General features: G+C 58.5%; 1 protein-coding gene across 9 annotated transcripts; it reads left to right on the top strand.

Moving 5' to 3' along the window:
- Positions 1-6674: 6674 nt before the first annotated feature.
- Positions 6675-20753, top strand: CCDC88B (coiled-coil domain containing 88B). 9 transcript variants are annotated; one of them, XM_064492197.1, is made up of 28 exons: positions 6678-6832; positions 7137-7279; positions 7427-7538; positions 7621-7690; positions 7768-7826; positions 7922-8005; positions 8087-8230; positions 8438-8583; positions 8709-8790; positions 8943-9101; positions 9613-9759; positions 9950-10058; positions 10231-10367; positions 10449-11543; positions 14530-14657; positions 14735-14852; positions 15658-15753; positions 15839-15979; positions 16357-16613; positions 16949-17092; positions 17291-17477; positions 17612-17757; positions 17990-18088; positions 18260-18426; positions 18688-18801; positions 18984-19190; positions 19359-19427; positions 20232-20436. In XM_064492197.1, exons 1-28 carry the CDS (start codon positions 6773-6775, stop codon positions 20285-20287), a joined length of 4476 nt encoding a protein of 1491 aa, XP_064348267.1. In that variant the 5' UTR covers positions 6678-6772; the 3' UTR covers positions 20288-20436. The 9 variants fall into 9 exon arrangements, 8 of the variants coding, with proteins under 8 accessions (XP_064348271.1, XP_064348267.1, XP_064348266.1 ...); XM_064492196.1 differs by having other exon boundaries at positions 18586-18801; XM_064492201.1 differs by lacking the exon at positions 18688-18801 and having other exon boundaries at positions 6675-6832; positions 18260-18284; positions 20232-20753.
- The last annotated feature ends 1254 nt before the right edge of the window (positions 20754-22007 follow it).

Here is a 22007-nt window from a genome sequence, read left to right as displayed (position 1 = left end):
GCATAAACTTGACCATAGTGGTTCTGAATTAGAACTAGATTTGCCTGAGAGGGATGTAAATACCAGGGACTTAATACAGAGGCTTAGCTCACAGACATGCAGTAGGAAGGTTGATAATCTAGGGCTAGTATGGCAGCTGTATGATTATTAGAGACCCCTGCTCCTTCTGTCTTGCCACTCTGCCATTTTAAACATGTGACTTCTACCTCACAATCCAATGTGGCTGCTTGAATTCCAGCCGTCACAGCCAAAGTCCAGCCAGCAGGAAGGAGGAAATGGGGAATCGGAGATAAAAGGCCCATACCAGCTGTCTCTGAAGAGGGTTTTCTGGAACCTGCCCTGTATCATTTCCGCTTAAATCTTGTTGGCCAGAAGTTAGTCACATGATCATAGTAGCAGCGAGAGACGCTGGGAAACATCGACTTTATTCCAGGGTGCCATGTGTCTAAAAAGTCAGGGGTACTATTACCAAACAAGAAAGGGAGAAAGGATATTGGGTGGACAACAAGCAGTGTGGGCCACCTGAGGGGATTGCCTCTGAGCAGAAGAAACTTTGCGGGGGTGCTCCAGGGCCTCCCAAGGGACAATGTCACTTCCCTGCTACTCCCATCAGCCTTGGCAGGAGCACATACTAAGTTGTCTCAGATCCTTGTGTGATTGCCTCATATCCTCAAGCTCTGTCCCTGCAACTTTAGTCTCCACCGTCACCCTGATTCCTTAGCTTGTGGGTTCTCCAAGCTCTGGCCTCTTCAGCATCTCCCTGACAATGTTCACAATGGGATGCCCCTCCCTTTCCTATTCCTGCCCAAGTGACTCTACCTTGGAGGCTCCAGGTCAATCCCATTTGCTGAGGACAACAGCCCATTTCCAGTCCCTTCCCTGAACAAGTCTATGTGGGTTACACTCTCAGCTTTATCAAAGACAGAGTTTCTTTGACATATAATTCACCCTTCAAAAGTGAACAATTCAGTGGTCTGTAGTCTATTCACCAAGTTGTGCAACTATCACCACTACAAAGATGGATTTTTAAAAAAGTGATATTTAGTATATCTTTATTTATTGGCCATTTAATTTTCTTTTTTTGTTTGTTTTATTGGGGGAGGGTAATTAGGTTTATTTATGTATTTCCATTTGGAGGAGGTACTGGAGATTGAACCCAGGACCTCAGGCATGCTAAGCATGCACTCTACCACTTGAACTATAACCTCCCCCTAAGATGGATTTTTTAATCTCAGTGATTTCTCCCAGGATGAATCTGCTTGTCTCTTCTGAGCATTGCGATGCACGTGTGCACGTCCTCATGTAGCTGTGAAAGTATGTTCAGGTTCTCTGGGGTTGCACAGGACCCCCACAGTCACATCAGCATCTTGCATCCAGCAGCTGTTTGATGAGAGTCATCTCTGCAACAGGCACTGTGCGGGGCCCCGGCGACAGAGCAGTGCATGTGCGGGGCACCGGCCCTGGCGGCGCCTCTGCAGGGCACTACTTCAGTAGTGTTCTCCCAGAGCGGGCAGTGCCTGCGTAGCTCTGGTTCCCACCTCGATGTGCTCACAGTTTAGTGGGGGCGCCAGACTCCAGGTGAGCCCTTGTAAAGAGTGTGGTGAAACTATGATGACCAGAAAGAAGCACAGGTTGGTCGTTTAGGGTATTACAGAACCCTACCCACTACCCTACCCTACCGTGGTGGGGTTGGGGGTGGTGGGAGGGAGAAAAGGACTTCCGGCTGTGGCTGAGAAATGAATAGGCGAGAGCCGAGTGAGCAGAGGTGGAAAGGGTGTTCCAGGTGGTGGGAACAGCCTGTGCTAAGGCCTAAAGTTGAGGCAGACAGGAGAGGTCAGGACTGAGCTGCCCAGGGGAGGGCAGAACAGGGATTCTGACCACGCTGCACAGCACAGGTGGGTTCCCTGGGTGGACACTGAGTGTCTCCAGGATTTGGCTAGGGGCAGCTCCAGATACATTTCTATTTTTGTTTCCTCTTGGGCTTCTTCCTTGGAGCATGTTCCCAAATGGTAAGAATGCTGGGTCAAAGGGCACCGGCGGTTTTACTGGTGTCTAGGAACTCTGAGGCTGTTTTAAGGGCCCTTGTGGATGTGTGCATGTGCCCGTCTCCCCACAGTGTGCCAGCCCCAGTTTTACCTTCTGGATTTATTTTTTTTGCTCGCTTAATGGATATTTAATGGTACCTCGGAGCTGTCTTTGATATGTGTGTCATTAATTATGGGGGAGGCTGGCAACCTTGGGGCTTGGCACTGGTCTCCCCGTGCTTGCTAACTGGGCTCTGGGCTCCAGCCCTTCCCTCCCGCTGCGACAAGGCAGTGGGGACCAGGGGGAAGATGCAGCTCTCAGAGCGAGCCTGAGGACTTGCGTTTACTCTCAGTTGCCCTCCTTATCCCCATGCCCCTCTGAGCCTCACTCTCCTCGTCTCTGAAATAGGAATTCATTTGTTCAAAGACATTAATTCGGCGGCCTTCTGTGTCGTGGCTCTACCATTTCCTGGCTGTGTGGCCTTAAGTGAGTGACTTAACCTCTCTGTGTTAAGTCTCTTCATCATAAAAGGCGACGATGATCACAGCCCCTATATTCTACGGCTGTGGAGGGGATTGAGTGATTAATACACGTGAAGGACAGAGCCGGCAAGGGCAAGGGGTCAGCATATGTTGGCGCTCTCATGGTCTCCGGGGCCTGGCCTGCAGCCCTGGATGACCCCACAGCATTCCTGTCATCATGGAGCTCCCACTCTAGTGGGGAGCAGATGAAGCGAACAAGGGAAGCTTCAGAGCAGAATAAGACTACAAGGGAAGAAGGACTGGGGTCTCCTTTAGAAAGGGAAAATCTTTTTTGAGACAGAGGCCATTAGGCAAACCAGTAGGGAGAGAAGCAGCTGGATGGGGGTAGAGCGAGGGTGTGCGCGGAGGTGGGCTAGAGAGGGTGTTACTGGTTGGGGAGCAACAAGTGCAGAGGTGCCTAGGGCAGGAGAGAGACTGACGAAGCTGGTCCGGAGATGGTGTGCGGCAGAGGAAGTGGGGGTGTGCAAGTGCAAGTCCATGGTGAGCTGGGGTCGCTCTGCTGGGCCTCGGAGGAGGTCAGGGTGAAAGGCTTTTTTTAAAACTTCTATTTTTATTTTAATTTTTTTTTCATTTGGGTGGGGAAGGGGTGGTGTGTTTATTTTATTTAAATAGAGGTACTGGGGATTGAACTAGGACCTCGTGCATGCTAAGCATGCTCTCTGCCACTGAGCTCTACCCTTCCCTAATTTTAATTTTGTAATTTTTAGTTTATTTTTAGGGAGAGAGGGTAGGTAATTAGGTTTATTTACTTATTTATTTTTAATGGAGGTACTGGGGATTGAACCCAGGACCTCTGGCATGCTAAGCACACGCTCCACCAGTGAGCTATACCCTACCCTTGAGAGGCTGCAACTTGATTCAAAGTACAGGGAAGAGTCACTGAAGGGTTTTAAGCAGGGAAGGGTTACGAGCCAGTCAGTATTTCTGAACGACTCCTGGAGGCCACTGGGAGAAGGATTGGTGCCAGGGTGCCAGTCTTGGCAAGAGGCTTAGGGCCAGGCAGGGCCCTCCGGAGCATGGGGACACCCTGAGGAGAGTAGGAAGGGAGAGCTGACCGAGTGTCAGGTAGTCGGGGCTGGGCTCTGCCGTGTCCTCTCAGTGCTGGGTCCCAGGCCTTGTAGGCCGCACCCTGAGTCCCCGGGCAGCTGGCCCGGCACTTGGCAGATGGCCCTGGGCCCCACCCTCCCTGGCTCCGGCTTCCCACTGCCTTCTCCCACCTGGGCAGCTCGTTTGGGCCGCTGTGCTGGGCCTTTCCGCTCTTGCCCTACTCTGGCTATTTCCACCCCCAAATGGTGGGTAGGAAAATCACCCCTTCTCAGACACTTGGGTGGGGAAGAAGGAGTCCCTCAGACCCAACACCAGAGGGTCAGGCGCCCAGAAGTTCCCAGAGCTGTTTTTTGATTTTAGTTCTTGAGCCTGGGGCCCTGAACCATCTGGTTAGGGAGCTGGGCCCCAGCCAAGCCACTGGGGTACTAGGCAGGGCACGGGGCCCACTGCAGGCAGGGAGAAAAAGCCATTCTCTGACATAGCTCTGGTTGGTCCTGGGCACCGGCTGAACCCAGCTGCCACCTGCCCTGGCCTTCCTGGACTCTACTTCCTGGAGCCCCAGTACCCTCCTGCCTCTGGCCTTTTAGGGGTTGGACCAGGGCTAGAGAATTCAAAGCCAGAAGGAAACTGGGAGATGAAATCTTTGCTACTCCCACCCTGTGCCGACGGGGAAGGTGAACCCCGAGCGGGAAGATTGCAGGGACACGGTGGCAGTTGATGACATTGTCCATTTGTTTGTCTGTCTTTCTCTGCTCCTTGCCTGTCTCCTGGTGTTCCCCATGTTGGCAGCAGTGGGCACCAACGCTCCTTAAAAACTTCCAGAAAAAGATACCTGAGAAGGGCGGTCATTATGGCACTGGAGTAATAGCAAAAGATGCAGATAGTTAAAGTCTTTGTTACCCAGAGACAGCTGAATAGATGATGGGAGAGCAGCACAGTAGAATGCTACGTAGCCCTTAAAAAGGCCAAGGCCAATGGTTCGGAACAGAAATGAAGCAGACGGTGGACTGTACTTGGGTGTGGTTGCATCTACCTGTTATAGACGGACATGGGAGCTGCAGCTCAGGAAGGACACAGAAAATGCCAACGAAGGGCTGGGGACTTGGGGTTGGGAGACTTGATTTTTTTCTCTATATTTTTAAGCACCTTGACTTTTTTTTTTTTTTTTTTTTTTTTTGGTGGGAGGAGGTAATTAGGTTTATTTATTAATTTTAAATTTTATTTCTCTCTCTCTTTTTTTAGTGGAGGTACTGGGTATTGAACCCAGGACCTCATGCATGCTAAGCAGGTCCTCTGCCACTGAGCTGTACCCTACCCCCTATTTTATTTTATTTATTTACTTATTTTGTTTTTACCCTACCCCCTCTTGACTTCTTTTAATCATGCATCTGAAAAATGTTTTAAAGGAAAAATCTAGCCTAAGGAGAGGGACCACTGCCAGCCTCTGATGAAAATCCCTCAACAGCTAACTGAGCCCTGAAATCCAGAAATCCCAGAAGCTCTGTGTCAGCTGGTGAGGGAGCCCTTCCCCCACCTCCTCCCTCCCCTTCGAGCCTCCTTGGGCCTGACTCAGCTGAACCAAGTCGCAGAACCAGATTGAGAGACTGAGGTGCAGCCTGGCATGTCTGGAGTGACCAATGTGACAGCAATCGGCAAGAGCAATGGGGCAACACAGCCCCTGCCTCTGAGGAGGCTGGAGGAAGGGTATGACTCAGTTGAGCAAGGCAGGGGCCCTCAGGTGCCAGGAGGTGAGGCCTCGTCACCACACTTGGCTAACCCAGAGCAGGCGCTCTGGAGTACATCCTGGGCTGGAATCCCTGAGGGATGCAAATAAGATTCGCAGAGGGTCAAATCTGGATGGGTCCTTGATATTATTACAATTAAAGATAATAACCACACCAGGGACCATTTAATGACCGCTTAAGTTGGGCACCAGCTCATGGAATCCTCATAACAACTCTCTGAGGGGATTATCTGCATTTTCAGATGTGTCTCAGGAGGCTTCAAACAACTAGCTAGGTTCTTCTGCTAACAACCCTGCTCTGCCTCCCATTGCCTGGTCAGACCACCACTTTGTTGCTGTGTGACTTTGGTCAAGTTAGTAACCTCTCTGAATCTCAATTTCGCTCTCTGTAAATTGGAGATAATCCCTAGTCCCCATTTAATACCCAATCCAATGCAAATAAGTTAGTAAGTGTAAAGTAGCTGTAACCAGGACCGGCTCATGGTAAGCCTGGGTTTGCACTATTGCTCCATGTTTCATCAAATTTAAGATGTCATTGATTGTAAAAGCTGCCACTAAGGAAACAAGGAATGCTGCCAGTTAACTGCGTCCCAGGGTGCTTTCATCACTAGAATTTTTATTTTATCCTTCCCCAAGGAGCTCTTTTTGACTTAGACATAGATTCTCTTCATATATAATTCTGATGCACAAAGAAAAAGGAAAATAGAAGCAAAAAAAATTATTTACAGTGTTCAGAAAACTCCTGCACATTTGGAATCTGACAGACGTGTGATGTCTGTTTCCCTCAGCCTACAGGACAGATGTCCCATCTCAGTCCTGTGTATATAAAATATGGGGGAGAGTGTGGTCCAAGGAGGGGTACTCACTTCTGGTGGGGGTTCAGAGGAGACTTGATGTGAGAGGCGGCATCTCCCAGGCTTCATGGGTCAGGAGAGTGGTTTGGGTAAGTCTGAGAAACATCAATGGGAAAGAGAGGCTGGGCAAATCAAAAGATGCCAGTGTAGGCACCAAGACTCATCACGGAAGTCCTGGAGCCCCTTCAGAGGCCCTGGAAGGTGGAAGGCCAAGGTTACCCACTTGGGTTTCAAGTTGGGTAATTGAGGCCCGGAGAGGTGGAGGACTCACCCGCCATGGTCCATTGAGCCAGGAAAGCTGTGGGCCTTGTTCTTGGGTGGCCCTGACTCCACCTTCCCTGGCTAACCTCTGGGCCAGCTCTGCTGGAGATGCTAGGAGGATGCGGAGCGGCGAGGGGGGCTGAGGCAAGACTCTGGGGGTGCACAGTCTGTCAGCACCCGGAAGGAGGAAGCTGCACAGGGTGTCTGTGGCTGGGCCTGGGATCCCCCAGCCGGGGACTTCCTCTTCCTCTCGGGGCAGGTGTAGCTACCACAGCGGGGACCAACACCCTGACCCTGTCATGGATGGGAGCAAGGGGCCCAGGATCAGAGACTTCCTGAGTGGGAGCCTGGCCACCTGGGTGAGGGGGTAGGGGGAGGGCGGGCAGCGGAGGGGAAGTGAGCAGCAGGGAGGGGCTGGTGTTGGGGCTGGGGGAGAGCGGGGCAGAGCTGGGGCCAGAGGGGAGGGGTGGGCTCAAGAGGGGAATGGAGAAGTCCAGGCAGCTGTGTAGCAGGAAAAGGGGGCCAGACCCTGGGCCACTGGCATTCAGGGAATTGGTGACGAGGGGGCTGCATGGGCTCAGGGGGCAGGTCAGACGGGCTCAGGATTCACTTTGCTGGTGGGGAGCTCCCACCCAGGCCAGCTGACTCCTTTGTGTTCCACAGGCGCTGGGACTGGCCGGGCTGGTGGGGGAGGTGGAGGAGCCCGAGGGGGAAGAGGAGGAGGAAGGAGAGGGGCCGCTTTGTCTGGAGAAGAGGTTCTTACGTCTCAGCGATGGGGCCCTGCTCCTCCGGGTGCTGGGCATCATGTAAGGGGCATCAGAGGATCAGGGGCGGCTGCCAAGGGGTTTAGGGGAGGGGGCTGGGCAGCCTGGTGGGAGGAGCCCGAGGGCGGTGGGCAGAGCCTGGCTTAGGGGAGGTGGGTCCTCAATTACCCCTCCTGCCTATCGCCCCAGTGCCCCCAGGTCTCGAGGGGGCCTGAGAATGCTTAGGGGCCATGATGGTCCTGCAGCCTGGCGGGTGTGGAACATGAACCACCTGTGGGGACGACTGAGGGACTTCTACCAGGTGAGGGGTTGGAAGGGGGAGGTTGAGCCTGGAGCCCCCTGTGGGAAGGCCCCTCTCATATCTCCCACCCCCTCCACCCTAGGAGGAGCTGCAGCTGCTGATCCTATCACCACCACCAGACCTCCAGACCCTGGGGTTTGATCCCTTCTCAGGTGCTCTCTCCCACTACCCCTTCCTGCTTCTACCCCCTCCCCCTGCCCGTTAACACCTTGTGGCTTGTGCCCTGCAGAGGAGGCGGTGGAGGAGCTGGAAGGCATTCTTAGGCTATTGCTGGGGGCATCAGTGCAGGTGAGTAGGGGAGGAAAGGGGAGGGTCCAGCTTTGGCTGCAGAGGTGGGAGACTCTGGCATCAGCCTCTTCCCCTGCCTCCTTGTCTCCCTTCAGTGTGAGCACCGGGAACTGTTCATCCGACACATCCAGGGCCTCAGCCTGGAGGTCCAGAGTGAGTTGGCTGCTGCCATCCAGGAGGTACAACTTTGGACTGGCACCCCACTCGGGGACACCCTGCCTCCCACTTCTTTGGCTAAACTGCTCCCTCTGTGCCTCCAGGTGACCCAGCCTGGGGCAGGCGTTGTGCTGGCGCTGGCTGGGCCTGAGCCTGGGGAGCTGGCACCTCCGGAGCTGGAGACGCTGTCCCGGAGCCTGATGGGCATGCTGTTGAGGCTGGCGAGGGAGCGTGATGTGGGGGTCCAGGTAAGGGGCGGCAGGTGGAGGAACAGGAGAACCGTGGGAATCAGGTGTGTGTGGTAGATGGGGACTGGGACCCAGGTATGGGGTTGGGGTGGTAGGTCTTGGGCCAGGAGGCTGCAGCAGCCAGATCACCTTGCTTTCGGTAGCTGGGGGCAGATGTGGGGGTCTTGGAATGGGGTACTCCTGACTCTGACCCTTGACCTCCCACAGCGGCTGGCTGAACTGCTGCTGGAGCGCAAGACGGCCCCCCTGTTGCCAGAGACTCCTGCTAGGACTCCTCCAGAGGGCCCCTCACACCACCTGGCCCTGCAACTGGCCAACGCCAAGGCCCAGCTGCGGCGCCTGCGACATGAGCTGTGAGTGCCACAGGCTGGGAAGGAGACCTGGGGGGAGGGGTAACAGATTAAGCCTGGATGTGGTCCCAGTCGGGATCAGGCCTACGAAGGGGTCCTCAGACCCCTCCTGTATCCCTTCCCTCCAGGGAGGAGAAAGCCGAGCTGATGCTAGATTCCCAGGCGGAGGTGCAGGGCTTGGAGGCCGAAATTCGAAGGCTCCGCCAGGAGGTGCGCTCTCAGACGCTCCCCGCCATCGCCGCATTTCCCTAACCCTCTCCCCGCACTTCCCCCTCCTCTGGTTTCCCCCGACCCGGCTCCTTCCCGTCCTAATCTCTCTGGCTAGCGGCTGGCCGTTCCCAGCTCCGCATCATTTGGCCCAGGCCCAGGCACTGTCGGGACAGGCCAAGCGAGCCGAGCTGTACAGGGAGGAGGCAGAGGCATTGCGAGAGCGGGCCGGCCGCCTGCCCCGCCTCCAGGAGGAGCTGCGACGCTGCCGGGAGCGGCTGCAGGCGGCCGAGGCCTGCAAGGGCCAGCTGGAGGTGAGGCGGGAGGCGGGGCCTCGGGGGCGGGGCGTGGGGAGGGGGCGGGGCCTGCCAGGGAGTGGGTGGGCTATGAGAGGAGAGAATTTGGGCCTAGGCTCGAGAGGGTTTGGCCTTATGGAGGAAACAGTCACCACTAAGAGAAATGGGTGAGGTGGTGTCTGGGGATAGGCCCTCTGGAGGATGGGGCAAATGGAGTGGGTGGGGCTGTAGGTTAGGGTAGGTCCTGGAGAGGAGGGTAGGGCCAACTGTAGGGGAGGAAGTGTCTGGAGCAATAAGAGATAAGTAGGGTCTAGAAGGATGCCACCTTGGAAGGCAGTTCGTGGGAAGAAGGGGCGAGGCCTGGTGCTAGGGAAGTGGTACCTGGAGAGACACTGGAGAGGGAGGGGCAGATGGAGGGGAGAGGTCTGGGGTGCAGGGGCGGATGTGGGGAGGGGAGCCAGGGTCTGTGGCCTTGGAATGCTTGGGGGCAGCAGCATCACGTCGCTGGTTCTCTCTGCTCCCCAACCAGGAGGAGCGGGTGCTCTCCGGCACTCTGGAAGCCTCTAAAGCACTGCTGGAGGAGCAGCTGGAGGCTGCTCAAGAGCGTTGTGCTCGGCTGCATGAGACCCAGAGGGAGAACCTGCTGCTGCGGACCCGGCTGGGTGAGACCCAAGCGGTGAGATTGCCAGAGTGACCCTGGTCTCTCAGTGTACTGTGACTCCCCCCGCCCCATAACCGCAGTGGCCTCCAGAGTTCCCTGGTGATCCCTGTGACTCCTACTCACAGTTTCCTCTAGTGACCCTCTAGCCCACACACTTGGTCTGGCCATGGTGAGGAGGGCTTGTCTGACCTTGCCCTCCCCGCAGGAGCTGGACTCTCTGCGGCATCAGGTGGACCAGCTGACAGAGGAGAATGTGGAGCTGGAGTTGGAGTTTCAGCGGAGCCTGGAGCCACCCCCAGGCTCTCCTGGGGAGGGTGAGTGGAGCCCCTGTGGAGGGGTTGGGGTGGGAGGTGTGTTTTCCTGCAGCTACCGTGGGATGGCTTCTGATTTCATGCCCTTCCCCTAGCTGTGTCGGGGTGGGGGGTGTATGTGACAAGCCAGGGCTACGGGAGGGGAGGGGTCCTGACTTCATCTCACACACTCCAGCATCCCTGCCAGGAGTGGCCCCCTCTCTGCATGATGAAGTGAGGGAGGCAGAGGCTGGGCGGCTGCGGACCCTGGAGCGGGAGAATCAGGAGCTTCGGGGCCTGCTACAGGTGCTGCAGGGGCAGCCAGGTGGCCAGGTGAGTCCCCTCCCCCAGCCATCAGCAGGTCCTTCCTAGCGTCCTCCTCTGGGATTGACCGTCCCTCTTACGTGCCCTCAGCACCCCCTGCTGGAGGAGCAGAGCGACGACTCCGTGGTTCCAGAGCCAGATTCAGCTCCTCAGACTTGCCTGGCCACAGACCATGGCCCCCAGGGCTTCGTTGGTCAGGCAGCGGATGAAGGCCTCCAGACCTTGGACCTGGCTCCCCTGGCATCTGATTCAGACTCACAGGTGGTGGAGAGGCCCCCACAGATGGCTGCCATCGTTCCTGTAGACCTGATGCTCCAGAAGTCAGACCCTGCCATAGAGGCACAGGACTTCCCGAAGGGGGTTGGCCATGGAGCCTGTCTCCAGACCCCTGTCTCTGTGGCTCTACCTCAGGGTCCAGAGATCAAAATTCAGGCTCAGCTGTCGCTGGGAGTAGAGACTGGGGAGTCGGTGCCCAAGGCCCCAGGGCTGAGACAGGAGGGCCCCGGGAGCAAGCCTGGACTCTCGGAGCCCAGCCTCTGTGCTCAGTTGGAGGAGCAGGAGACCCCAGGCCAGAAGGTGGACCTACTCAATGGGCAAACAGAAGCCAGAGAGCATGAACAGAAGCTGGAGGGGGTGGTCGGGGACCCAGTCCAGCAAAAACCACAGCAGAAACTGGAAGGGGCTCATGAGGCCCAGGCCTGGGAGGGGCCGATCCCAGGGGAGAGCCTGGCCAGTGTTGTCCCAGAGCAGGAGGCCCTCAGGTTGGAGGTGGCGCGGTTGAGGAGAGAAACTGAGGCCCTTCGAGCTGAGCTGGAGGCCCAGGCCCGGAAGCTGGAGGCCCGAGGCACCGAGGCTACCCGCCTTTCCGAGGAGCTGGCTCAGGCACAGAGGGCAGAGGCCGAGGCCCACCAGGAGGTAGAGGCCCAGACCGGAGAGCTGGCCCGGCTGCGGGAGGCCGTGGAGGCAGCTGGTCGGGAGTTGGAGGCTGCATCACGGGAGCGAGAGGCACTGGCGGAGGCGCTGGCAGCAACGGGCCGCGAGCGAAGGCTATGGGAGCGAGAGGGGCCCAGACTACGGGCCCGGGCTGAGGCGGCTGAGGAACGGCTGCAAGTGCTGGAGAGCGAGGGCCGCCAGCACCTGGAGGAGGCTGAGAGGGAGCGCCGGGAGAGGCAGGTCCTCCAGGAGGTATGTGGGGGCTCACAGCCAGGCTCAGGGTCAGGAAACAGGGTTTCAGGCCAGTTGCTGGGGTTTGGGGTTATTAATTCCATTAGCAGCCACTGAGTGCCCAGCACTGAGCTGGGGCTGGAGACACAAAGGCAGAGTCCACTCCTGCCTTCCAAAGGCATGGCTGGCCTGGGACAGGGGCAGATGTTCCCTACCTCTGATGGGGTGGCTGTAGGAGGCAGGCATGGAGCTGGACGGCCTGGCCGCAAATCCTGGCTCTCTGACTGTGGCGGTTTACTCAGCTCCGCCCCAGTGCCTCTCTCTGTAAAATGGAGGTGCTCTTCGAAGCTGCCTCAGCAGGTCTTTGGGAGACGGGGAGGGAATGGTGTGAAGAGCCTAGCTTACGCTGGGCAGAGGCTCAAGATATGTTAGTTACTGAGGACAAAGTGCTGCGGGAGCCTGTGGAAGGGGGAGCTGATGCCAGGGTTCGGGCAAGGAGGCTTCGGGGAGGATTCTAAGGAATGATCGAGATTTTACTAGGTGGGGAAGCACATTCCATTCAGGGGGAACAGCGTGTGCAAAGACTTGAAGGCATCAGAGATGTTCAGGGGCTCAGGACACATGGGAGGAAAGTGGAGAGTTGCATTGGGCCAGCTTTGTGGGTGTCAGTACTCCATCCCCAGGCAGGGAAATTCACCCAAGGGTGTGGGCAGACCTGTGTGAGGCTGGGGTTGAAGAGGGTCGTCTTGGGGATGACCTGGGCCCATTAGGAGGCAGTGCCAGTGGTCCAGGTGGTAGGTGAGGCTGGCTGGAGCTGGGACTGGGAGTGAAGGAGAGAGAAGACTTGGAAACCCTACTATTCATTCATTCAAGTGTGTTTCCAGGTGACTCCTTGGCACCAGGCCCTGTACCAGCAGCCAGTGCACCTATCCTCCAGGAGATGCTCAATCTGGGGTGGAGACGGGACTGGGCAGGGAGTCAAGGGGGTCCAGGAAGCACACTGGACTCCAGCTGGGACATATAAGGGAAGGCTTCCTGGAGGAGGGGAGAGAATGAATTACAGTGAGCCGGGAGGAGGTGAAGTTTGGAGAGGTGGAGTGTGAGGTGGGTTGTGGAGGGAGGTAAGACTGAGACTTCCTTAAGGAGGTTTCCTGTTGGGCAGGGCTTCGTCTTCCTTCCAAACAAAGGAAGGAGTTGCAGCTGTTTCCTTGAGGGCAGCAGGGAGTCACTGGAGGGTTTAAAGTGAGCAGAGCAGTCAGGTCTGCGGGTCTGGAGGCTCCTCAGGGAAAGCAGAGGAGCCCATGAAGCCATGGGAAGTGGGGTTGGACCAGTGGGGCCCAGTGCTGGGTGGAGGGTGTGCTGCAGATGAGGAATGAAATCTTCCCGCTGGGCAGTTTAGTTTCGTCCCTGTTGCACAGACGAGGACACTGAGATTCAGAGAGGAGAAATAATTTGCTCTGAGACCCCTCTCAGTGGAGAGAAGTAGGGAACACACTGTTTGCTTGGCCTGGGGCCGGGGATTGTGGAGGGGAAGCCTCAGAAATGTGAAAATAGGAGGTGTAACCGATGAGATGGTAAGGCTGAGGGGCTGTCTCTGGGGTCCACTCTCTAGGAGGTGACTGAGATGCTGTCAGACAGACTTGGGTTATAGCCCAGACCCCCTACTTATCAGCTGTGTGGCATGGGGCCAGTTACTTAACCTCTCTGAGTCTCGGGTTCCTTACCTGTAAAACCAGAATAAAAACGATACTTGCATCCCAGGATCCTGTAAGATAATGAGTGTAGAGAGCTTGGCACTCAGTATGGAGAGGGAGTGCCAGCAAGCGGGCAGCGAAGTGAGGGTAGGGCTGGCTGGCTGGAAGAGCCGGCTCCAAGGACCAAGAGGGTGGAAGAAGCTGAGGACAAAGAGGAATCTGGGGAGATTTCCTGGTGGAGCAGTTCCTGGTGACAACGATGTGATGCAGGAGGAGGCGCTGGCCAGAGGCAGGGAGGCCAGGGAAGCAGGGCCAAGATGGTTGTCTCCAAGTGGGGGTTGTCCAAGTGGAGGGCCAGAGGCACAGTGGGTGGGGCACCGAGGGCTGTGGCTGGGGCCAGAAGGGGCAGGGCAGGGGTCTGGCCCGAGATGCAAGTCTTTATCTGCACCACAGTTCTTCCTACTCTCCACTTTGGGCTCTGGTGGCTGTTGGCCACAGGCAGCATGGCCTCTTGGACTTCTAGTTTTTCATTAAGAGGCAGTGGCCAGGGATACCTGGAAGAGCAGTGGCTCGGGGGTGGGCAGGGTGGGGTTGCTAAGCCAGGGAGACGAGAGCAAAAGTTGGTAGACTGTTTCCGAGGGCAAGATTTGGGGGGGGTGGCTGGTCATAGTTGGCCATTCCCCATGGTTTCATCCTGCCAGGGCCCCCCGTACCTGTACCTTGGAATGGTTTGACCTACCTCTCTCTCTGGCCCACAGGCCAGAGTGGGTCTCCCACCCACTTCTGCAATGGTATGGCCCAACCGCCATAGGCGGCCTGGCCCTCAGCATCCTGGCCCTCCCCCTCCCAGCCCCCACTGTGGTTAGGCCTCGCCTTCACCAAGTTCCTGCACTCTATGGCCATCCCCTGTGGCTGAGGGTGCTCTGCAGACCCACCTCCTCCGAGCCTGTCTTTCCCTTACATGGCCCGTGTGGCCTCAGCACGTAGGGCGCGTCCAGCTGTCACTAGGCACATGAGGAACCATGGGCTCAAAGAGGTGAAAATACTTGCCCAGCGAGTGTCTCTGACTCCTGGCCCAGGCGCCTCCCTCACACCCCAGCAGGTTTACAATCCCTACCTCTTTCCTAGCACTCTGCAAAGTGACCAGGCTTTGCTCCCACTACAGATGGTAGAGTAGAGGCCCAAAGGATTTAAAGATCTTTGCTCAGGGTGACGACAGAGCAAGGACAGAAAGCCCAGTCTCCTGACTCTCAGGCCTGGGAGAGGGTGGTGATCTGCCTTTCTGGTCCTGAGCCTGCTCCGCCTGCCCTCAGGAGCTAGAGAAGGCCGTGGTGCGGAGCCAGGAGCTGGGGGCCCGGCTGGAGCATCTGCAGAATGAGCTGGAACAGGCGGCTCTGGAGCGTGAGGAATTTCTGCGGGAACAAGAGTTCCAGCACCAGAGGTGGGACATTGCCTGAGGGGCAGAGAAGGGCAGACCAGGACTTGGGGAAGAGCCAGTGCCAAGATCCCTCCTGGCAGGTACCAGGGCCTGGAGCAGCGGCTGGAAGCTGAGCTGCAGGTGGCGGCCACTAGCAAGGAGGAGGCACTGACGGCGCTCAAAAGGAGGGCCCAGCAGCTGGAGGAGGAACTGTTCCAGGTGAGGCCGCCACTGCTCTGGTTGCTGGGGCCTCGCCACCGCCCCCCACCCCCCAATCCTGCATGCAGACGTTCAGGCTGAGCAGGCTCTGTCCCTCCAGTGGCCCTTCTGGTCTTGCCCCTCAATTCTTGGCCAGTTGCTTGCCTTGCGCCCTGCCTTTGGGGGGCTGTAGGAGGGAGCACTGTGCTGGGAGTTAGGCAGCTCTGCCAGGCCGTGTGGCCTCATCTGAGCCTTGTCTCCCCACTTCCTCAAACGGACAGAGCCTGGTGGCTTTGTTCCAAGGCAACAGCGGGGACTCTCTTGCTCGAGCCCCACCACTTCCTGAGCTTGATGACTGTTCTCCTAAGTCAGTGATTGTTTCTGATGCCCCGTGCTGCGTGCGGGCTCAGCGCTCAGCACTGGTGTGATATGGGGCCCGGTGTGAGGTCTCCGCCCCCGGGAGCTCGCTGTCCACCTGGGACAGAGGCAAGAACACAGGTGACTGTAGCCAGTGGGCCCCCAGCAGACCGCCTAGCTGGCACGTGTGGGACTGATCAGGGGAGGTTTTCTGGAGAAAGCGGTGTTGAGACTGGGGCCCAGAGAAAGAGTGTGATGCGCAGAGGCAGCTGCACGGGCAGAGGCCGAGCTCTGCTGCAGAACCGGGAGAGGGTGAGAAGGCAGGATGGTGGGTGATGGAGCTGCAGGATCCATGGGCAGGGAGAGTGTGATGGGGGAGGCTGGGCTGCTGAAGTGGGTAAGGGTCCACTGTGCGATCCCCAAGCCACCGCCACTCCCCGGAGTGACCTCCCAGGGCCTCTCCTTGCAGCTGCGCCAGGGCCCTGCGGGGCTGGAGCCCGAGGAGCAGGCTGAGCCCAGGGTCACAGAGGCCCAGAGCATGCGGCTCATTGAGGTGGAGCGCAGTGTGAGTGTTGGAATGTGGTGGGTACGGGGCTGGGAGGTGTGCCCCAGAGGTCTGGTGCCTGCTAACCCGGCTCCCCTCCCGGCAGAATGCCACGCTGACAGCCGAGAAGGCGGCTCTGCAGGGGCAGCTGCAGCACCTGGAGGGGCAGCTGGGAAGCCTGCAGGGGCGCGCCCAGGAGCTGCTGCTGCAGACTCAGCGGGCACAGGAGCACAGCAGCCGCCTGCAGGTGGGTGACGGCCTGCCCCCTGCCCTGTCCCTGCCCACTTCCACTTGCCCCTTCCCCCGACCCTGCCACCTTCCCCTGTTGCTACCCCGATGCCTGCCTCTAGCCCTCATGTCAGTACCCATTTCGCCCCACCTGCAGCACTCTCCTCCATAGTCAGCCATCAGTCCTCTTGATTCCCTGTCCCGACCCCTGCCCCATCTGTCCCATCCCTGCCTTGTGTTTCTTGCCCTCTCCTCCACGGCTGCCTCTGCCTTCGGCTCCCTGCACAACTCTTTCTCCTTTCCTCTGCCCTGCTGTCTCCCTTTTGCCTCTGTCCCTTACCCACTTTCCTGTCTGGGATGCCGTGCCAGTAGCCCTTGCTCCCATCTCTGACCTAGGCTGAGAAGTCTATACTGGAGATGCAGGGCCAGGAGCTGCACAGGAAGCTAGGGGTGCTGGAAGAGGAGGTACGGGCGGCGAGGCACTCCCAGGAGGAGACCCGTGGGCAGCAGCAGGCCCTGCTTCGGGACCATGAGGCCCTGGCACAGCTGCAGCGGCGGCAGGAGGCTGAGCTAGAGGGACTGCTGGCCCGGCACCGTGACCTCAAGGCCAACATGCGGGCACTGGAGCTGGCCCACCGGGAGCTGCAGGGCCGGTGAGCCTCCTCTAAACACCCAGCTCCTCTCTGGGCACCCCGTGTCTGCCCAGAGCAGGTTCCCCAGGCAGGTCTGATGCCACCAGGGAAACACCACCACCAGCAGACCCACCTCCACTGCTGTGTGTGTCTAGGCTTTCTATACTTCTAGGGTGGGCTCACCCTGGGGCTCATTGGTAGTTGGGAGTGGTGGGCACCTGATTCAGCAGTCTGCCCTGTGGCTTTGCCTTGGGGCCTGTGCTCAGGAGGTGGCAGACCTCCTTGTCCAGGTGGTCCAGCTGCCTGCTTGCCCTGGCCCCTTCTCTGCGGCCCTCTCAGCCCCTTGTTCATTGCAGGCATGAGCAGCTGCAGGTCCAGAGGGCCAACGTGGAGGCGCAGGAGGTGGCCCTACTGGCGGAGCGCGAACGCCTGATGCAGGATGGACATCGGCAACGGGGCTTGGAGGAGGAACTGCGGAGGCTGCAGAGCGAGCATGACAGGTACCAGCCCTGGCACAGCCCTCCCCTCTTGGGCCAGTTTTCAGTGTTCCCATCTGTGAAGTGGGTTAGTAGTGAGTTAGTCACTGTCCCTGTGGGGTCCTGCTTTGCCTCTTCTCCCCGTCATGGCTCTCTTGGCCCTCATAAGGGGTCTGGCGGGGGAGAAGTCCCCTTGGAGAGCAGCTCTCCTGGTCTCTGCAGAGCTCAGATGTTGCTGGCGGAGGTTTCAAGGGAGCGAGGGGAGCTGCAGGGCGAACGCGGGGAGCTGCGGAGCCGGCTGGCACGGCTGGAGCTGGAGCGGGCACAGCTGGAGGCACAGAGCCAGCGACTGCGCGAGTCCAACCAGCAGCTGGACCTGAGCGCCTGCCGGCTGACCACCCAGTGTGAGGTGTGGTGAGGGGTGGATGGTGGCCGGGGTCCGGGTTGGCGGGGCAGGGAATGGAGAGAGCTTGGAGGGGGTGGAAGGCGACCACCCTCAGCCCCTTCAAGCCCCTTGCTTCTCCTGCCGCCTGCCCCTGACAGCTGTTGACAGAGCTCCGGAGCGCCCAGGAAGAGGAAAACCGGCAGCTGCTGGCTGAGGTGCAGGCGCTGAGCCGGGAGAACCGGGAGCTCCTGGAGCGCAGCCTGGAGAGCCGGGACCACCTGCACCGCGAGCAGCGCGAGTACCTGTGAGAGGCTGCACTTGGGCCCGTGTGGCTGCCCCTTGGGTTGTTTATGGGGAGATCTTCATGGAGGGCCTGGGAGAGGGGTGGGGTTGACCACCCAGGGGCTCTGGGCAGCAACAGTTTATCAGTCTCTTCTGGGGTATGTCAGTGTGTTAACCGGCAGGGTTGTACCAGTGTGTACTGCGTGCTCAGGCCCAGGCCTCAAGTCCACCTTCTCCCCCCGTCATCCTCCCAGGGACCAGCTCAACGCCCTGCGCCGAGAGAAACAGAAGCTGGTGGAGAAGATCATGGACCAGTACCGTGTGCTGGAGCCTGGGCCCCTGCCCCGGACAAAGTGAGCAGTCCCTCCTGACCCCACCTAGCCCCTGCCCTGCCCTCTGACCCCTGGCTCAGCTCAGGTCCAGGCCCCACGGAGGGTTTGCCTGGCCTTTGCCATCCCCGACATGGCCCTCTTGTCCCTCCTTCCTCCCTGGCCTGACCCCTTTTTGTGCCCTCTTGCCCCCAGGAAGGGCAGCTGGCTGGCAGACAAGGTGAAGAGGCTGATGCGGCCCCGGCGGGAGGGGGGCCCCCATGGGGGGCCGCGCCTGGGGGCCGATGGGGCTGGCAGCACCGAGAGCCTGGGGGGCCCCCCAGAGACGGAACTCTCCGAGGGCAGGGAGGCGGATGGGACAGGTGGGTCTGGGGGCCAGGTGATCAAGATGCTCCCTGCTGGTGCCCCCTCCCTGCCTTTCCCCAGGGCTTGCCAGTGCCTCTTGTTTCTACTTTCTGTGTGACTTGCACACATGCCTCCTGTTGGCCTTCCCTACTGCAACTTCCCCCCACCCCCACCAGATGGTTCCAGTGGCTCTTTGCCCTGCATCCCTGCTGCATCCCTCTCGGCTGGCACCTCCCTCCTGCCTACGCTGCCACCCACCCAATCCTGCCCATCCACAGCAGTGCCTAGGACCTCGGAGCAGCAGGGGACTTTAGTGAGAGGTCATTTATCCCAGTCAGAAGAAGAGGAAACCGAGGCCCAGGGAGGGGAAGCTCCTTGCCCAAGGTCACACAGTGAGTTAGTGTCAGAGCCAGAAGGGTCCAGCCTCCTGTCGCCACCCTCATCCACCACCACCCTCCTCCCACAGCCCCCTCTCCCCTGCAGCCCCTTTGCAGCTTCTCCTTGCTGGCCCCTCCGCTCTACCCAGCCCTGCCCTGCACTGCTCTGATACCCTCCCTGCCTGTGCCTCTCATAGGGTCTCCTTCACCGGCACCTATGCGCCGGGCCCAGAGCTCCCTCTGCCTGCAGGATGAGACTCTGGCAGGTGGGCAGCGGCGGAAACTCAGCTCAAGATTCCCTGTGGGGCGAAGCTCTGAGTCATTCAGCCCTGGGGACACCCCCCGGCAGCGATTCCGACAGCGGCGTCCAGGCCCGCTGGGGGCACCCAGCTCCCACGGCAAAGGTGAGGGAAAAGGGTCCCTGACCCCGTTAGCTCCCCAGCTCCCTGTGGACCCATCAGCTCGTTGGGGGAGGGGGCTTCCCTCCTGTCTCCTGGGTCTCGCCACAAGCCCTGTACACCTCTGTCCTGGTCCTGGTCCTCATGGCCCAGTGGCTGCCTTGTACCTTCTAGGATCTGGCGTGGAATGGGATGGCTCTGTCAAGACCCTGGTGGAACACGAAGCAGATGCCAACCGAGAGGGTGAGTAGGGGCCTAGGAGGGAGTGTGGGAGTACTTGCCCCACCCTGGGCTCCTGACAGGCCTCACTGGCCCATTCACTCATTTGACAGGGAAACTTTACCAAGTGCCAGGTGATGTGCTAGCTGGGGATAAAGCAGGGAACATTCTGGTATGTGGAGGTGGGAGACAGTAAATAATATGCACAAAAATAATAATTATCTACAGCAGCTCTGTCCAATAAAAATATGCGAGCTCCATGTGTGTTTTAAAATTTTCTAGCTTCATCAGAAAAAGTAAAAAGAGACATGTAAAATTAATTTCAATCACATATTTTGTTTAACTCAGTATGCCTATATTGTTATCACTTCAACATGTAATCCCTGTAAAAAACCTTTAATGAGATATTTTATACTCTTTTTTCTCACACTAAGTTTCTGAAGTCCAGTGGTATTTTATACCCAAGCCCATCACAGTTCAGACCAGCCACATGTCACGCACTCAGTCCCGTACTGGGCAGCTCAGCCTTAGTATAGTAGCAGCTGATAATGTTCTGAGAAAGAAGAGGGAGAGGGAGGTCAGGAGCATTGGGTGGCGGTGCGGGGGTGGGGGGCGCGCAATTTTAATTCTGGTGCTCGGGACAGGCCTCAGAGAGGAGGTGAAATTGAAGCAAAGACTTGGAGGTGAGAGTCTGTCATGTCAGCATATCTGGGGAATGGCATTCCAGGCAGAGGGAACAGCCAAAGCGAAGGCCTGGCATGTTCAAGGCCTGGTGAGGCGTCTGGGAGTCCCCTGGGGAGCGAGCCTGAGCTGAGCCTTTCCCTCCAGGCCTCGAGGTACAGGAACCGGAGAAACGTCCTCTCGCCCCTTCCCTCAGCCAGTGACACTGCATGGACGGGGAGATTGGGAGTGGAGTCTTCTCGACACTGGAGTCTCAGTGGGGGCCCCAGGCAGCCCAGGAATTTCGGGAGGCAGGACACTCGTGGCGAGTCCTTGGACATGGAAGCTTGGGCCCCCAGATCCTCCACAGCCTGCACTGGGGCCCTGAGATGGAGCAGGGATGAGTTTGTGGACAGGGGGGATGGCTGGCCCCCACCAACAGCTCCTGGCTGGGGCTCTGGCTCTGCTGTGCAGCCCTCGCTGCCAAGGCGGTCTCTGGGGAACCCCCCAGCTGAAGGAGGCAGTCAGGAGTGGGCAAGAGAGCCCCCTGCCTGGTCCAGGCAAGGAGCCAAGGACCATTCCCTGGGGATTGTGTCCTGGGCCCATCTCTGAGCCTTAGCTGGAATGTGAGGGAGCTGAGAATAAAGCCAAGAATAAAGCCGAGAATAAAGCTGGGATGCCACACCTGAATCTGTGCTGTGTCTACCAGTCGCATCCAGGAGCCACTAGGTGCCAAGGACACATGTGGCTGGAGTCCTTCTCTGCTGGCAGGGGTCTGTGGCCATTGGCTTCCTTGCCCCCTTGCCTGGATGTCCCAGTTGGGAGGGGAGGGGCAGGGTTCCAGGTAGTCAGCAGTGGGTGGGGTTCGAGTCTGGGCTCAGCCTTTGCTTTGAAAGGTGGGGCCTGGGCTCTTGGGTGTAGAGCAGTAAAATATCCAGAGGGCTGCCCCCACCCCCTCCCTGTACCCTCTTCTCTCCTTTTACTTCTTCCTGCCTCCGTGTCCTCTCTCACCACCCCTTTGGGACTGAGCCCCTCCCCAGGGAGTTTACAGCCCTTGGGGTGTCGCCTAGTACCAGGGGCTGTTTTGGAGGGACACAAGAAGTGGGAAAGACACTGGGGTCTCTGACCAGGGCCTCTAGGATGACACCAGGAAGGGGGCAATTAGCCGGGGTGACAGGACGTGAGTCAAGCCACCTGGGGCCGCCAAGGGTAGGGTGGGGCTGCCTGGCTGAGGTGAGGCAGCCTGAATCTGGGGGTGGCAAGAGCTGGGAGGGATGGCCAGGCCAGCCTCCCCATGGTGACCTACTGCAGCCTGACTCACAGGGTTTCCACAGCCCCTCCTTGGAGATAACCCACTGCTCTGCCCTCCTCCTGAGCTTCTGAGGCTGGTGGGGTGGCAGCACACCCCCTGGCCTCTGGCCAGGCTGAGCAGCTGGAAGCCCCCTTCTATAGGCCTTCAGGGTGGGGGCTCTGATGGCTGTCCCACCCTGTTGGTGGCCCCTGTCAATTGCCAGGGAGGGGGACAAGGCTCTGAATGACAGGCCGGCCATGGGCTCTGGGCCTGACAGGGAGAGGAGGCCGCCGTTGTGTGGCTCTGACACGACTTTGAGGTCTGCTCTGTGTCAGGCTTGGGGACCACGGGGCAGGACCTTGTGAGGGGTGTGTGGCGCTGGGTAGGCTGCAAACGGTGGCTGAGGGCTGAGGTGCTTTTACAGTTCTGCTTTAAGGAGATTCAGTCAGAAAATCCACCACGGGGTCAGGCTGGGCTCCCTCTCAGTGCCCCTGTAGGTGCTCCTCTGGGTAGGGGGAACCCAGAGACAGGGCTTGGTCCTCAGGGTGCCTGAGCCCCCTTGCCTCCCCTGCAGAGGCACGTCCACGGGGAAGAGGGTCTTGGTCTTGGTGGCTGCGGGGTTCCAGACAGGGAGCTGGGCTGGGCTGGGTGGC

Source organism: Camelus dromedarius, chromosome 12 (assembly GCF_036321535.1).
Source record: "Camelus dromedarius isolate mCamDro1 chromosome 12, mCamDro1.pat, whole genome shotgun sequence".
NCBI lineage: Eukaryota > Metazoa > Chordata > Mammalia > Artiodactyla > Camelidae > Camelus > Camelus dromedarius.
The sequence above is the reverse complement of the archived record's forward strand: the minus strand, read 5'-3'. Positions and strand labels throughout refer to the sequence as shown.

What these genes read in the sequence shown, in the direction of transcription:
- CCDC88B (XM_064492201.1), top strand. Translation starts at nt 6,773, where the DNA reads ATGGATGGGAGCAAGGGGCCCAGGATCAGAGACTTCCTGAGTGGGAGC. An exon ending in GACTGAGGGACTTCTACCAG is followed by an intron (nt 7,539 to 7,620) that starts GTGAGGGGTTGG and finishes CCTCCACCCTAG; the next exon opens with GAGGAGCTGCAGCTGCTGAT. An exon ending in GCAGCTGGCTGGCAGACAAG is followed by an intron (nt 18,285 to 18,983) that starts GTGAAGAGGCTG and finishes TGCCTCTCATAG; the next exon opens with GGTCTCCTTCACCGGCACCT.